Source organism: Phragmites australis, chromosome 9, assembly GCF_958298935.1.
Source record: "Phragmites australis chromosome 9, lpPhrAust1.1, whole genome shotgun sequence".
NCBI lineage: Eukaryota > Viridiplantae > Streptophyta > Magnoliopsida > Poales > Poaceae > Phragmites > Phragmites australis.
Window position 1 is genome coordinate 30,471,086 of NC_084929.1, and position 17,101 is coordinate 30,488,186.

At 46.0% G+C, this 17,101-nt stretch overlaps 1 protein-coding gene across 1 annotated transcript; it reads right to left on the reverse strand.

The window, feature by feature from the left end:
• Positions 1-9,119: 9,119 nt before the first annotated feature.
• On the reverse strand, positions 9,120-13,066 carry LOC133929089 (KH domain-containing protein SPIN1-like). Its single transcript, XM_062375689.1, has 8 exons — positions 12,879-13,066; positions 12,635-12,723; positions 12,170-12,321; positions 10,386-10,499; positions 10,184-10,300; positions 9,882-10,025; positions 9,391-9,542; positions 9,120-9,317 (listed from the first exon to the last, which is right to left on the reverse strand). Exons 1-7 carry the CDS (start codon positions 12,965-12,967, stop codon positions 9,399-9,401), a joined length of 849 nt encoding a protein of 282 aa, XP_062231673.1. The 5' UTR covers positions 12,968-13,066; the 3' UTR covers positions 9,120-9,317; positions 9,391-9,398.
• Between the last annotated feature and the right edge of the window lie 4,035 nt (positions 13,067-17,101).

Sequence of the window (17,101 nt, forward strand, 5' to 3'; positions counted from 1 at the left end):
ACCCCCAAAATACTGAATCGAAAAGGAAGAGAAACCATAGGGAAGGTTTTCGCAGGCAACCGCAATGTGATCCTCATTGCAACTGATAGGGATAGCCACGCACTTGTCCAGGTTTGTTGATAGTCTGGACACCACTCCAAAGAAGTTAACAATGGCCAAGTGAGCATGGATGTCCTGAGAGGTGGGCGACACGAAAAGTACAACATCATCCACATATAGCGAGCACCGGTGCCGAATTGAGTCGTGACCTGTTGAATGAATGAAACCGTGTAACACCCTAATTTTCAAATTTGTAAGTTTTTAAAATTGGCTAGATTTTAATTTGAGTTTGAATTAAATAGCCTAGGTTTAAGATATAATTTATAAAATTAAATTCCGAATGAACATAGGCTATATTTGATTTATATGCAGAGTATAGGCATGTAGGGTTTTATTTGGAGTTTATTTGGCTTTGTTTGAGTTGATTTTTGCTTTTAATTCGAATTTCAAATGAATTTAGAAAAGTAAATGAAATAGAAAAAAATAAAACTCTTCTCGGGCCGCTTCTTCTCCCTTTGGGCCTGCGTAGCCAGCCAGCTTGGCCTACCCTGCTCTTTCCCGCTCTCGGCCTGCTTTCCGCGCCCGGCCAAGCTCGCCTCCTCACCAAAGCCTGACAGCTGACCTGCCACCTTCTCTCCCGCTCCAACCCAGCCGCAGATTCACGCCCGTGGAAGCACCTCGCACCAACCCGCCATCGCCCGAGCCACCGCCATGAGGGGCCCACCCGTCAGAGCCGTCTCCTACCTCGAGTCAGACTCCGGCACCTTCATGAGACGCCACCGCGTTGAATCCATGCCTAACCCGAACCGAGGATCATCTAGAAGCTTTCCCAATCGAATCCACGTGATCCCCTTTATCTTTTGCCATCTTATCCCCAAGAGAATCGCATTTAAACGAAGAGTTCTACTCGGTTTTGTGTCCATCGCCGCCAGCCGAGTCTGATTCAATCTCCACCGTCGCCAGGGAGTCCTAGCTCTCCCTGACTCATTTTTGCCACCTATATATCTAGCCTGAGACCTCCCGGTTCTTTTCCCCAAGCCAAATCGCCGAATCGCGAGCTCCACACGCCGAGTTCGAGCTCCTCGCTGCCATTGCTGCCGCGCCTCAGTCTAATCTTGCTGCCGAGCTTCCTAGCGCTGCATTGCCCCATCCAAGTGACCTAGAAGCTTCACCTCCTCTTCCCGGAGCCCCCACCGCCGATTATTTGATCTTCCAGCCGCTGGAGCACCTCACCGACGAGCAACCGAACTCCTCCACCGCCTCCATCGTCGCTGAGCTCCTTCCGGTGTCCCCCCCCCCCATCGGTAAGGCCTCAAACGAACTCCACGTTAGCTTCTCGTCATAAATTGCCGCTCACTGTCGATCTCTGGGGTTGGCGACAAGGTTCCAGCCAACTCCGGTAAGGTCGCCACTGCGTCCCGAGCTCCCTCCACCGTGCCACCATTCCCCTCCGACTGTCACCTCTTATCGCCGTCAGATCTTGTTGTGTGGCCTACATTAGATTAAAACTTACCTCTTCAGTACCCAACACCATGCTGAAACATGTCCACCTTAATCCGACTCAGCATTAAAGTTCCAGTCAGCAAGCCACGTGTGCGCCACCTCAGCCTATCTAGTCTGCGTGTCAGCCCAGTCATGCTCGTTCAGCAGCCACACAATAAATCAATGTTTTTCAGTATAAAAAATAATTTCAAATATTCCTAAAAATTGGTAATTTTGCAAATAAGCCCCTAGATTTTCTTATTTTTCACAAAAGAGCCCCTATCTTTTTACACTTTAGCCCCTAAACTTTTCTATAATTACAAATAGGTCCCTCTATTTTTATAAAAAGGTCCCTAAACTCTCTGTTTATTTCAAATTAAGTTCTTTTCTTTTTCAGATTAAACCCAAATCTTATCTTTAGCATATCTTTTTCGTCGTAGCTCCTTTTTCAGTGTTTCTTGCGTAGTTGATTCGTTTTTCAGTGCTCTTTCTTTCCAGATGGGTTTTGTTTTGTTGTTCTTTTGTGTTGTGCTCTGTTCTTAGTGTATATTGGTTGTGTGCTTTGCCAATAATTGTGCGATTAGACAACAACACCCGGATCAGTTTGAGGAACGTCAAGACTAGGAGCTAGAGTACACTAAGTAGCAGCAAGGAGAAGGCAAGTGTCCTTGATCATCTTGAACATATATTTTAAATATTTTGTTTTACAAAATTGCATGCAATGTCTGTCAACTTGATGGGTAGTCACCTATGTTAAAGTTTACCTAGTTCTTCCTTTACGTTCTTTGAAGCCTAAGGGGTAGTTGATATAAGTCTCTTGGTTAGATTTGCTTAGCTATGCTTTTGGGATGTTGAAAAGTGTCATATATATGTTTAGTGGATATATGCAATGGTGATGATGAACTTGTTTTAGTAACATGGAATCCTAGGACTTGGGTAAGAAGTTGGTTTGATAATGGTGGTTCATGTGGTGGGATTGTGGATACGTTCCAAGAAAAGATGTTAGGTTTTGTTGGTTATTTATATGTTGGATAGTATTTTCCCAAGTGTCACATATAAGGACCGGTTCAAGGAGCGACAACCCAAGAAGTACCATTCAAATACGAGGCCGATATGGGTAAGGCTTAGCATATCAATTAGACACATGGCTGGCATTCGTTGGGGTACCAAGACCTAATTGATGGACCATGCTTCATAGTGATCTCCTGGTCACACACCACTGGCATGTGTTAAGTGTCTTGCAAGAACATGGGTATCACGACTCGTGGCTAAAAGTTGGACAGCCTCTGTAGAGTGTAAAACTATTATAACAGCCATGTCCTCGATTATGGGAGACTTGGATCCTCACTTGATTATATGGTTGTGGTATAAGACAGGTGGTACTAGTTGGTTATGGTTTATGGGATGGTTAACCTTGAATGGTTAGTTGTCGGGTTGTTGGGTTATATTCACTTAACAACTGCTTAATGCTTTTGAATTACATTACTGTTTTCTTTACTTGCATTTACGCAAGTATACCATGTGTTAGCTTATTCTTGTTGTAAGCCTACATATCATTATATTTTTCACACTTGCTGAGTACTCTATGTGCTCACCCTTACTATATCCCGCAATGCATATGTTGCTCAGTGGAAGACTTTGAAGATTTTTAAGACGACGACCTGGTGTATTAGGAGTGTGTCTTCCGTTCGGTGCCTGTGGAGTTGCTAGGTCGCCAATGCTTCTGTCCCGCTGTCATCGTTTAGTTGCTATCATTTAGCTATTATGATGTTTAGGTGAAGTCTTTAATGTAAGAGTTAAACAGTTGTAAGTTAAAAGTATTGCTTTTATTACTTCACCTGTGATGTCCTTATGTGTGTTAAATTTCCTGAACACACATAAGTTGCACTTAGTTTTGTCCACTAAAATCGGGTGTGATAAACCGACCCCTCCAGCCTTAGAGAAGATACGAGCAAGAGTGTCCATCACCATCACAAACAGAAAACGTGAAAGGGAGTCGCCTTGACGTAGGCCTCTAGCACGACAAAGGGACGGCCCAGGAACACCATTAAGCAAGATACGAGTCAAAGATGTCCCCAACACAGACTCGATCTAGCCACACCACCTCTGACCGAAACCCCAAGACCGTCTCGAAAAGAAACAGTCAGGATACATAATCAAAGGCTTTGGAGATATCCAATTTGAAAAGAATTTTGGGGCACTTTGATCTTTTGAGCAGCCACATCAAGGAATGCACTAATATGAAGTTGTTGTGAATCAATCGGCCGGAGATGAAAGCACTTTGACAGTTAGTGATAATGGAAGTCGGACGAGGAGCAAACCGAAGGGCCAACGCCTTGGTAATAATCTTGCCGATACTGTGGATTAGGCTAATAGGGTGGTAGTCCAAGGCCGCCGAGGCATTCTCCTTCTTTAGAAGAAGGATGATGTAAGCGTTGTTGAGCAGGTGTAGACCCCTCTGGTCGCCTGAGGCAAAGGCATAGATGGCCAACGTGATGTCGTGGTCGATGACTGGCCAAGCTGCATGGTAGAATTCCACTGAGAACCCATCCAGCTCCGGGGCCTTGTTGAGGGGCATCTGCCTAATAACGCACATCAATTCCACCTCAACAAATGATGCATCCAAATCCTGAAGGTCAAGCGGCTCAATTCCAATGTCCTGCATATCAACAGAGAAGGCACGAGGTTGGCTACACCTAGAATGGAATTAAAATGCTAGAACAACGCCTCCTCCATCACCTGGTGGGAATAAACCAATCCATCAGCCGTGGAGAGGGAAAGGATGGAGTTCTATCACACGTGGAAATTTGCAAAGGATTGAAACAGCCTGGTATTCGCGTCGCCGTCGCAAAGCCAAGCCACTCTCGAATGACTCTAAGCGATCGTCTGTTCGAGGGAGGCCAAACCAAGATGCAAGAACTCGAGTTTAATGCGCAGCTCAGACTCGGCCGCGGAAAGAGCCTTGTCCTCCATCACCTCGTCAAAGCGAGAGATGACCTCGCGCGTTATAAGAAGCTGCTCTCTAAAAGTACCCAGGTGCTTGGTACTCCATCGCTGAAGCGCTATTGCAGTGCGCCTGAGCAATAAGTATATCCTGTGGAGAGGCGGTAGGGATAGCTCAGCTGGTTTCAACATCCAAGCATTCTCCACAACGAGGAGAAATCCTGGCAGCTTATCCCAAAAGGATTCAAAATGGAAATGCCGTCTGCGGACCGTACCAACTAAAGTTGAGTGCAACAACGGGCAGTGGTCAGAGCACTCTGATGATAGTGCCTGCAAGAAGCTTTTTGGGAATTCAGCATCCTATTCCGACGAAGCTAGCGCATGGTCCAGATGCACTAGGGTAGGGGAGGATCTTTCATTCGACCATGTGTAGCGACGTCCGAAAAGATGAAGGTCTTTGAGCTCTTGAGCATTGATGAAGTCGTGGAACCTTTTGATGGACCTTCTATTGATCCTGGCATTGTTCTTGTCGGTTGCTGAGGCGATCATGTTGAAATCGCCCACAACAAGCCAAGGACCTGGCAACTGTGCCCGAACACCCGTAAGCTCGGTAAGGAAAGCTTCCTTCGAGGCCTCATCAATAGGACCATACACAGCAGTTAAGAAGAAGAGATTGTTCGACATAGAGGACACATGCACAGTTACAAAGTATTGGAGCACCTGAACGACAAGCCACAAGAATGCCACCCCTAGTCTCCAAAGCCAGCAGGAAGGAGTAACTAGAGATGGCGGGGCCACAGATTTCATTAAGCATAAAATGGTTTAGTACATCGAGCTCTGTTTCCATCAGACACACAACCGTAGTGTTATGATCGGAGATCATCACGTGAATCATGTCCCGGCGGGCCCTGCAATTTAGGCCACGAACATTCCAACAAAGATTGTTATAGTTATCCATGGAGAGCCACAACAGTGCAGATCAAGCAATTTAGCAGCTCGGCCCTTGGTCAGCAAACATTGCCACTGTCGCCGCCTGAGAAGGGAAGAGATCATGTATGGCGTGGAGGTGTTGGTCGGACAGAGGGCATTCAAAGAGCTAAAGATACGCTTGGTGGAGTTGCAGTGAGATTGCCTCACCCTCCTTGACGATGCCTAGACAACGCATAAGAATAATCTCCCCTCGCTTGGACGGCCGCACTGCCGAGAAGGAGGACTGCACAGCGAGACGCCTGATCCTCCTAGGACCGTGCTCCAGGCATGGCGAGGCGGCAATCCTGTGAGGCGGAATTGCCAACGGTGATGGAAACTGCTGGGTGAGTCCCTGAAGAAAGGACACGACCGTGGGAGCAGCAGTACCACCTGCTGTAATAGTCGTGGTAGTGCAGACATTAGCCAGCGCATGCACATCGACGAGAGAGCTTGCGAGGCCAGCCATGCGTACCGTCCAACAATGGGCACGGTGAACCCTGGCCACCTGAGAAGAGTGCCGCCAAATGGAGCCCGTGGAGGAACCATACCACAGCCCACGGAGGAACAACGCCTAGAAGATGGGTTGCGAGGTAGTGGGCTCTGAGGAGAGAGGCCCACCATGGACTGTGGCTCTAAGGGGCAAGGGGCCGGAGGCCCACACCAAGGAGCGCCACTAGCACCAGGCGCGCGAATCCGATGATGAAAGTACACCAGCTTGATTTTGTGGGACACCAGGGTATGAAGCTTAGCACGAGTAGGGACCCCAACACATGGCAGAGATTCCACAGTAGCACCAGGGGACTCCGCGAGCGTAAGACCCTCATGGGACCTGGGAAACCTATGGCACCTTGAGTACACTAGCGAAACGTGTCGACCGCACATAGGCGGAGCCTGATCATGGGTCTCTGGACTGAGAGAGGAACGCTCCATAGTCACAAGACCCTGGTGACCTCCCACTACACCTGGATCTGAGCAAAGCTCTACAGACATAGGGTCAAAGGCCCTAGCGGTAGGCCCATCACGAGCAGAGAGGGAGATGACGATAGGGTTTGAAAGCCATGTCTAAGGCATGCCAAAAGCCATCAGCTTGTGACGCGAGGCACCTGCTCCTCCCGAGAGAGCTTCCGCTTTGGGAGGCAAGCCACACACTGAGCCGAAGGAGATGTGCATCGGGCTCGAAGGCGCTGGAAGAACATTAGCCACCCAACGAACATCGTTAGGATGACCACCCACCAGAGAGGAATGCCCAGATGTCGAGGAGGGCAACGACAAGTTGGAAAACCGCCAGCCCCACGGCAAATCGGAATGACCCATACCACTGGCCAGATGGCCGTCGAATTCGCCAACGCCATCTTCTAATGGAATGGAGTCGTCACTGCTTGGTGAGGAAGGAGAACAAAATTCGGCTAGAGAGACAAGGTGGATCGAGATGTTGTAGCACAAGGACCTCTTCTCCATGAAGTAAGGCGGTAAATTAGCAAAAAGCTGCTGCATGGAAGGATCCTCGTATTGAAGCATGCTCTCCAGCTCTGTCACCTCCATCACAACGTTTTTGGGGATGCCCTGAGGTGAGTTGCACCAAGCAACCAAACGCAGAATGGCAAGGTCCGCCTGCTCCACCACGTTGTCCGCAACGTCGAGCCTCTCAACCCAGTAGCGATCGCCGAGGAGATGTTGGGTAGTGGACACTAACCATGTGTGAGGCGAAATGCCACGCAAGGCAACAACCGCCTGGTAGTCTAGGACAACGCCAGTCGCGTAGGCCAACCGTGTCCATGGACGAAAGAACCAAGCGACATAGACCGGCAGAAGCCTCCAACTGTCGGCCAGGATGGCGTTGTGGTCAATTTGGGAATCGCAGACAACTAAAAAGTTGTCGGGGAAGAAGGTCTTGATGCTGAATTGTTCTGTCAGAATAGAGAGCCCGCTCGAGAGAAGGCTGGAGAGCTCGCGAGCTGAGAAACATTGCTGAGCACGATCAATGTAGGCCAGGAGAGCCCACCGGTGTTGGTTGTCCTTCCCGACGAACGCCATCGACCAGAGGACGATGTGATGGAATGGGGAGGGAGAGGTGCCTATGACAACAACATCCTAGGCGGAGGTCTAAGAGCCGACGTACAGGAATGGAATCGTTGGTGATAGTCGACCCAAGTTCGCTGGTGGAGAACCGGGTGGAGTTGGCCCCAAGGCCATGGATCCAGAGGGCATGGAGCTGTCGGTGTCGGGGCCGGAGGAGCTTGATAGGGAGGGAACCGCAGCACCCAAACTAGTCGGTGTGGATACGTTGGTGGAGGAACGATCAAATTGGCGCCAATTATCAGAGTCCCCAGACTCCGAGGAGGCAGACGCGGCCGCTTGCAATTTCTGGCATGGTGCCAGAACCCTCTACAACGGAAGCACCGGGGAGGAAGACATCAGTCCGCCCAACGATGCGTCCATGACAAACAGTTGAGGCACCAGCCATCCAAGGCAGCGGGCAGGCTACGCTTGGGAGGTGAGGGCGGCTTGCGATGATGGCCAACCGGTGGAGAACGATGTCAGCGAGGACCCTTGACCAAAGTCCAGCCATCGGAATCGGCCCGGACAGACGGGACAGCTTCTGGCCGAGGAATGGGGTTACTGTGGGGCAGAGGCATGGCCAGTTGAGCCCGCCTAGCAGCAGCCATGAAGCCATGAGAAGGAGCGGGATCGGGGACATGCTCAGACCCATCCACAAGGAGGACGGACTTCCCCTTCTGCTCCGCCAGTGGACAGACGACAGGCAAGGTTGGGTCCATGTGACCAGGCAACACGGTTGGAGAATACGCCATCAAGGAAGAACCGGAACGAGGGGAGTCAAAGAGCTAGCACTGCTCCTTCGACCTTCCCGAGCTTGGGGCATCGGGCCAGAAGGGGCGAGCCAGAGGAGAGAGGGGAGAGGATGCCGCTGTTGGTGAGGGGAGTAGTGGCGCCATAGGCTGGGTGGCAGTGGACACCAGGCTAGGGGTGAGACTCGGCGGAGGTGAACGAGGGGAGCCACTCTCCATCTTTTCTGCAAGCAAAACTAGAGTCCTTCAAAGCTCCATCGAAAGCAATGTAACAGGTCTCTTAAGCGTGTTAGAACGTATGGAACAAGCCCCCTCCTGCCGCCACGAACGATCGCCTAACGAGTTTGGCCCAATGCCACGAGCGAGTAGGTCAGCCACAATGGCAGCAAACGAGGACGTACGCCACCAGCGCCAAGCCAGGTCTCCGCCATTCAAAAGGACTCTAGGACACTCCATCGATGCAGGAGACAATCCAGATGCAGCGGTGCTCCGGCAAGGCATGGAGCACACCCTGCTATGGCTACGGGTGGTCGGTAAATCAAATGACGGCCACACCGGCCGATAAATGAAATACGGACCAATATAAAATGGTAGATGCATGAAATACATTCGATCAAAATGGTCAAAATCTAGATGGCTAAGATTAATTGCTACAGTGTACACGCTACATTAGTTCCCCTGCCCGTGTGAACTGCATAATCCACTAAAGTATCAAGCGAATTCTGGACAACTGAACTCGAATCCATGGTTGCAGATAGCCACATTCGTCTCGAGATAAGATATCTATTTCAGCTTGCAAAGTATTATTTGTGAAGAGCTCGCAAATATGTTGCACAGATAAGCCACCAACGTAAGATAAATCCCAGTACACTAGCTCACTGTAACTCAGAATTCTGCACAGTACTATATCTCAGCATTACCAGTAACAAATAAATCAAATGTTCTAATTATACAGCCACAGAGGATACACTAATCATAGTCATCTGTCACTCATAAGGCTAATGTCACATGGGAGATCAAAATTTACCGGCTAGTACAGTAAAGGATGTCACACACTGCCAACACCATCATGAAAGCCTGCATGAAAAATTAGGTTGTGAAGGCATGGACTGGTTGGGGTTTCTTAAGAGTCAAACAGGGAGGAACGAGCCTCTCTGGTCATTGTTTCACTCGTTTCATGCCGCCGTTACTGAAGGGACTAGGAGGAGCACAACCAGGATGTGGACTCTCCTCTCGGAGTGGTGAATTCAACATGGCAAGTTCTCGGAGTTGCTGTCTCTTGTAGTAGTCTTGTGATTCGTCCTGTACAGCAAGTATAAAAGAATTAGGATTTAGAAACCGAAAGAAAGAAGTTGATTGTGTATTCTTCTCTGAAGAAGATATTCTGTTGCTGGCAAAAATCATAGCACTAGTCTAGTGGGTTAGTACTTAGTAGTCTGCTTAAAAGAAACATGGGAGTAAGAGCAATTGACTTAAGTATCAGTTCATTATCACCAATCCTGAACTCTCTGTGACCCTTGCCTCGGTTATACAAAGATCTTTCTTTGCCATGTTTGGATACTTTGGCTTGTTTCACGTTCAATAGCTGCTGATTGAAAAAACAGAAAGGACGATGAGAAAGTTGAGAAAACATATGCATACCACTGGCTTCAACAACTCTTCAAGGATCTCTTGTGCTTTTGCAAGTCTTGAGTCGATGACATTAGCCGGTAACTCAGCTTCAATCAGGATATGGAGGGGATCACTCAAGTGTTCATAGCCAGGTCTTCCCTTGAGTTGTTCCTCCTTTACGAAATGAAAAGAGCAGCATGTTAACATTGTAGGCTTGCTGGATGTAATCAGAAAGTCAGTGCCTACTACAACAAAACCTTAAAAACGATCATCCAGTCATTTTAAGGCTAACGTGCACAGTCATATCAGCCTAATTCCAGAGTAATGCTCACCTTGCCAGAATCCTTAATTGAGCCCTTCCCTCTGATGAAAACACGACAACCTGTAGAGGCTTCAATCCTCTTCAAAGAGTTTCCCCTTGGCCCAAGAAGACGACCAATAAAATTGAACTGAACAAAAACAGCAAGTAGTATAAGTAATGGTGCCATACGGCTGTACCAGTAACCCTTGCAAATATGAAAGATAAAAACATACATTAGGGTATGTATCTATTGGTACTTCTAACCGCAAAATCTTCTTGATAATGTAAGAAGAGGGGCTTTGTGGGGGTCCTTGCCAGCCCATATCTCCTTGTAGCACACCTACTCCCTGCTCAATAATAACAGAATGTTAAGGTGATGTACTTCTTTGGATTTAATATGGAGAATGTAAGAAATGGGCACCATTGTTCTGTCAAAAGAAATGAGTGACACTATAACATTGAACAAGAAGGCCAAACGTAAATGAACAGATCAAAATTCATTCTTAAACAGTTCATCTGGGCTTCCAAATGCTTTCATAGTATGTTCAAGATTCAGTTACAACTTACATGTGTTATGCTGCAGATGCAAGCATAAAAATGTCTTTCTAAGAACTATAAACCTCCTTGTTTAAATATTTCAACTCCCATTCAGGGAAAAACATGGATTCTTTAGTTGCTAGCTCTCAGCAAAAGCAAATACGAAGGAAAATATTGCCTCTTTGTGCAAGCACATAATATGAATTGTACACTTACAATATAGGAGCAAGAGATCAGCTTGATTTTATATTTCAGCCTTTAATGGCAAGTATATATAACATTGAGCATAGACCTTTCAGTATAAAAATATGTATTCCTACTTCTTTTCAAGCATTTGTTTGGATGCATTGCAACTTCTTTCCAAACATTTTGTACGAACAGAGCTCGATATGACACAGACTTGCAAATTCAGATAATAGCTCTGAGCTCTCTCTTCATGGCAGGTGTAGAGTTCAAAGAATGTTCAGGTGATTTGGACTATTTGGGTGCAGATGTAAGTGTTGTAGGATAACAGGTTCAGATCAGCTTATGAATGATGGTGGTGTAGAATTGAAACTAATAAGATAGAAATCGACAAGAATACTGCCTTGGTGGTTTGGAAAATTTGAAGAGAATGGAAATAATGTAATAGTGAAATGGAAGATAACAGAAATTTTAATTGTTGGTTTACATCAAACTGTTTTCACTTTCAAGGACTATTGTGGCTTAAGCACCAGAGAGAGTTAGTCCTACAATTTTAAGTTCTAGCAGTTTGTCTTTGATAATTAGAGTGCTAATTACATTTGCATCCTTTTTTGAACGGATGTTTAGACCCCTTTTCTCTCACCTGATGAATGGAATGGATGTGAGTTGTGATAGAGTATGCTTATTTTGGAAATAGCGGTATGAAAATTAACAGTGAAGGGGAGTAGAAACAATGATATGTGTGCTACATTGATAATATGATCTACAAATTCTTGCAGTGATTGTTTATTCAAAGCACAAATATTAAAAAGGGGAGGGGAAGAAGTAGATTAACAGTACAAAACGGAAGAGAAGCTGATGATAATACCACTTCCAACTAAAAACGATTGAATTATTGCTAGGATATCAATACAGAAAAGCTTCAACTAAAAAGGATTGAACTATTGCTAGGATATCAATACAGAAAAGCTTCATGGAGGCCATTGACCACCTGTTGGCTTATATCTATATAAGAGTCCACATACATAGTACTCTTTGAAAGTGATCTTATTTCGAGAGGGTCTTGATGGATAAACTTTATGAGTGCAGACATATTAATATGGTGTGGATCTTAACTAAAGTATCATCATTACCATATTTCTTTGTTTAAGTCCTTGCATGGATTGCACTTCAGAAAATGTCTAGCAACTTATCAAGTTACATATATCTCTTACATAGAGTTCCCTTTTTGTAGAAAGGTTTTAGCAGCCCATGACGCCGAGCGATCAAATATTCTAGATGACTGAAATGCAATTACCTCTGGATCATGCATCCCACTCCATGGACTAAAACCATTTCCGCAAAAAAATGGCATGGGGGACGTATGCATCTGGTTCGGGTTTATGACTGGCAGCCTCTCAAAATCCCCAACACCATGTTGGCGACGCATATTGGACACCCGCACTATCTCTGGTAGCATGCGTCCATAAGCAAACATTAGCACATACCATTAACATGAAAAACATCCTACCACTGAAGAAAAGGCACTGTGTTTCTTAAGAACAGATGAGACTTTTCATCCTATTAGGATCCACGACACAAAAACACTGCAGCTGAAATCGAAAGACAGTCACAGAGCAAGTTTTTATCGAGCAAAGGCAAGTCATAGCAATTTGCCCATGGTGAACAGCAGGACAAAATCCAATCTAACGCAGCAATGCTATCTGCCAAGGAACATAGCAACGAGAGCATCTCCAAATAAAAGCTGGATCAAAACTCTCACCTTGATTCAGCAACCTGCTGCAGATTGGGAGCACCTGCATGAATGGCCCCAGCTTCTGGTGCTCCTGCAACAACTCCGCCAGGTACTGACTGCGCCACCGGCAATCCAATCCCGCCGCCACCCGACCAAGACACAAAAGCAGGAAAAATATCAACGCGCAAATCAGACGGCCGCCCGACAACGCCAAAGGACCAATCTTTTCGTTCTCCCAAGAAACCCACCCAATCCCAGCGCCGAGGGTTACCTTATGTCCGGTGACCCAGGGGGCCTCACCTGCGGTGACATAGCCCTCCCGGGGGAGAAGCAAGCGTCCGTACCGTGCAAGCCGTCCATGGCGGCGCACGGCGGCCGGCTCGGGTTGGGCCGCCTGGGTGCCAATCGGGAGAGCCGGACGGAGGAGGAAGAGGAAGAGAGGCTGTATGTGTGTGTGTTTCGCCGTGTATCGTTTTCTTTTCTCGGTGCGGTGGCAATACCCTTTTTTGGGAAAATCTCGGCAAAACCCTGCGCTGCGCACGACGTGTTGCGTCGCGGCGTCTCTGGGCTCTTCGCCCCGTAGGGTTTATAAACAACCCCCAGGGTAACTGCAGGATACGCACCATCCTACTTGCCATATTCTGCATTACTGGTTTTACCACATGGGTTATTATTTATATCTTTTTTAATAATATGTACATATATTTTTAAAGATAGTTAGCATGCTTGTAGTTGTTAGGTTCGATTTTAGTACTGGTTATATGGTTAGAAATTGAATTTAGTTGTTGATACGACGTGTTGTAGATGTAATGAGCAATATATAAAATATGATAAAAAAAAATTTAAGAGATATGGGTTATTTCCTTTCGTTTCTAGTCTATAATTATTTTGCCATCTATATATATGATCCTCTAATTTTGTCTCGAGAGAAAATATAACGAGTACATATCACTAATATATCAATGACTTGTTGTGTAATGCGATGTTGCAACCTTTGGAAAGAACCGAGATAATGTTAAATATTAGAGTTGTCATGGTAACTAATTGTCTCATTTTGTGAAGCATATAGAGTGGAGATCTAATTGTCTCATTTTGCCATCGTGACATTAACGAGAGCCATATATGTGTCACACTATCTTGTTGATATGTGATGATCTTACGTTGCTAGAGTTGACAATAGCTAGAGACATGCATGTCATGTTGTCACTATTGAGATGGCTACAGACATACTCATGTCACACTAGTTAGTCGATATCTAATGGTCTCGTGCGAGAGTTGACGATAACTCTAGACAAATTTGTGTCACACTATCCGATGACTAGTGTTGCTAATACTGATAATAACTGGAGATATCTTAGCGTCATACTAGGCAATCTCTTGTCTTTTTTCCCACCCATGCAGCCAGGTAATTTAGCTTACTTTCAATCTACCTTTCAGTCACAAATACATAATTTGGTGACATATATAGTATGATGTTTTATAGTTTGACATCATGATTATATCACGCATACAACACATGCATCCATCCGTTTGCACACCATATATGTTGATCACGGAGATCAAATCAGGTGGGTTGAAGTGAAAACCCTCGTTGGCATGACCTTCTCATGCATCTTATTTCTTCGAATGCCATACCTTCTCAGTTCTCAACCATATCAATTTAGTTTGCTCTCCTTGCGAAACCAAAATATTTCTATGAAGTTTGTTGTTGGTTTACCAACCACCCGCTTTCCCAGGGTTGTTACATGTTCAAAGCCGATGAGGGACAAGGAGAATCGCGGCACCACACCCTATCGACACGTGTAGCGGCGATCGGTACCAATCGAAAGGCACCATGCCAAGCGCCTGCCACACCCCCAACACCTACGTGCCTGGGGATTTCTAATCAAAACGGCGACCGTACATCGGAAACGGGGGACATACACATGCGCTACCGTTGGAGTTTATTTTCTCGCAGGGCGCCACCGCGCGCACGCACGTTCGCGTGGTGATCGTGTCTCGTCTCCTCCACGTGCTCGCCTTATTTTCCGCAGGCGAGCCAGGTGGTGTCGTGCTACCGCATGTGTGGTCAGGGTGAGATCGGAATGCGAGGGTTGGGCTAGGCATAGGATTCTCTGTCTCTCGTACTAGGGTGAGCGGCGGTGCATGTTGGAGGGTAGATGCGGCCATGCAGGGGCACCGCACGAGTGGTGATGACAGGGGAAAGAGTGTGTGATGTTGTTGATGCGGTTGACACTTGGCAGGGAAGATATGGCGCTAAGTTCAATTGTGTGGGCACATGCCGGTACTCGTGCAAGGGGAAAAAAAGAAAAAAAATGATGAATCCATAGTGAGCATAGACTTTGTGAAGTGACCTTGTCCGAGCAGCCTATGATAAAAAGAGGTGACTTGGTCGTGTGTCGATATAACAAAAGGAAGAAGCTACATGTGTCCTGGCTTATAATTAGAAAGCCACTGCAAGGGCACAATGCAATGCTGCTGAATTATTACAACCCTGTAAATTACTCTCTTTTGAGGGAAGTGTACATGCGTACAAATTTTTTTCTTATTTTTTTTTACTTGCGTACGTACTATGCTGCAATATAGAGGGGAAAAAAAAGGCTAAAATCTAAAATTAGATAATATATGCGACCTATTTGCTGAAATAAACAATATAATATCGCATTTACAATTTTAGTATCCGTATTTAGCTCTTTATTTATCGAAAACTGATTTCTGTATACTTTACGCCGAAAAAACACGGGTCTGACTATATTCAACATCTCGTATGTCGAATATAGCATTTTAGCCCATATTCGACACCTCATATATCAAAAATCAGATGTATTCGGCAGGCGAGATGTTGAATATGGCACTACAAGTCATATTCAACACCTCATATGCTAAAAATTAGGTGTATTCAGTACATGAGGTGTCGAATATGATATGTGTAGGTTCCTAACATAAAATGATAGCATCAAAGTGCCCGCAGTCGGTACAAGCCATATTCGGCATACGAGATACCGAATACGACACTGCAGCACATATTTAGCTCCTCATGTATTGAATACACCTGATTTTCTACATAGAATGCTAAAATTATAAATATAATAATATATTATCTATTTTAATAAATACGATCATGTATGTTTTAATTTTAGATTTTGGATAGGAAAAAAGTTGAAAAGCGCATAAGCCTAGAGCCCCGGTGTCGTACGGTGCCTGCGACGCCCACGAGCCTTGTTGTCATGGCCCGGGGAAAATGGCGCTGACCCAAGACAAGATCGCCATCCCCGTGTTCCCGGTGCTTGTGTTCTCACTCGCTTTCCATGCCCTTGTCCCGTGGGGAGCAGCAATATTTTGAGGCCTTCGGCACAAATCCAGGCGCCCTTGTCACCCACCGGATCCCCTCCCCCTGTCCTTAGAATACTCGAGCCCCAGCCCCACCAGATCCCACGACCGACGCAGCCACGTTTGTCTCGCTACACCATGAGCCAATTTCTTTGATTTTTTTCTCTCAAAAGTATGGGTCATGGCTGACGCTAGTACGCCTGCCTTCCCGGGATATTGGACACGTTTGCTTCCGTTGCCGACTCGCCTCGCTCGGCAAGGTGAGCCTTGCTAACGTTGTAGAGCGATTTTTCTCTCCCACGCGGATAAGGTGAGCGTAGGCAACAAGCACCATAGAACGGACCAAATATGCGAAATCTTGCCTAGTCTGACAAGCTGTGGCAACAGAATCAAACGCGTCTATTATTGCTCGTGTTGCTAGCATCGTAGGCGTTCAACTAGCACGAAAAATGGACCATGGCTTGCTTGTTCTGTATCCTACCAGGATATAGTCGGCATTAGGAATGCGTTTGGTTTTCTATATGGGTTTTACTAGCTATGTTGTATAGTTTGGTTGAACAAAATTGAGTAACTTATATTTGTTAAAAATAAAATATTGTGAGGAATAATGATGTTCTAAGAGGAGACGAATTAAGATATTTAAAAATCTAAACTAAAATAGTTTTAAAAACTTAAGAAGATAATTATATATCAATTTCTATCTAAATATGTTTATCTAGTGTGTCTACTTTACCGCTTAAGAGTATTACAATCTACTCTAGCAAATTAAATTGCAAGTATATAAATGCGGAAATGTAAATAAGGTAGAAAGATAAACTCGGTACAAGGGCTTTTTATTCTGTGGTATTGATGACATGAATGACACCACTAGTTCACGTTAGAGCTCCACAAAGGATATGCTCCCGGTCACCAAGTCTTTTCCGGTCACGGCTCTTGAGTTACCAAATCAGTAAGACATTGTCTCAAACACGATAAGCCACCAAGCCATCAAGGCAAGATTTTACCACTAGCCTCTCTTCCAGTCACTTGCCGTCGTGATCACTTCAGAGCTTGAGCCACCAAGGCAAGAGTCCCCACATCTCCGTACACGTGTCTTGTCGTCGCTCCATACCAAGTCAAGCGATCAACAAGCTTGAGCCACCAAGACCTAAGATGTCGGCGAGT

Coding starts and splice junctions, on each gene's coding strand:
- LOC133929089 (XM_062375689.1), bottom strand. CDS start 12,967: ATGGACGGCTTGCACGGTACGGACGCTTGCTTCTCCCCCGGGAGGGCT. Junction 10,301..10,385: donor CAATAGATACATACCCTAAT/GTATGTTTTTAT, acceptor GTTTTTGTTCAG/TTCAATTTTATTGGTCGTCT. Junction 10,026..10,183: donor CAATTAAGGATTCTGGCAAG/GTGAGCATTACT, acceptor CATTTCGTAAAG/GAGGAACAACTCAAGGGAAG.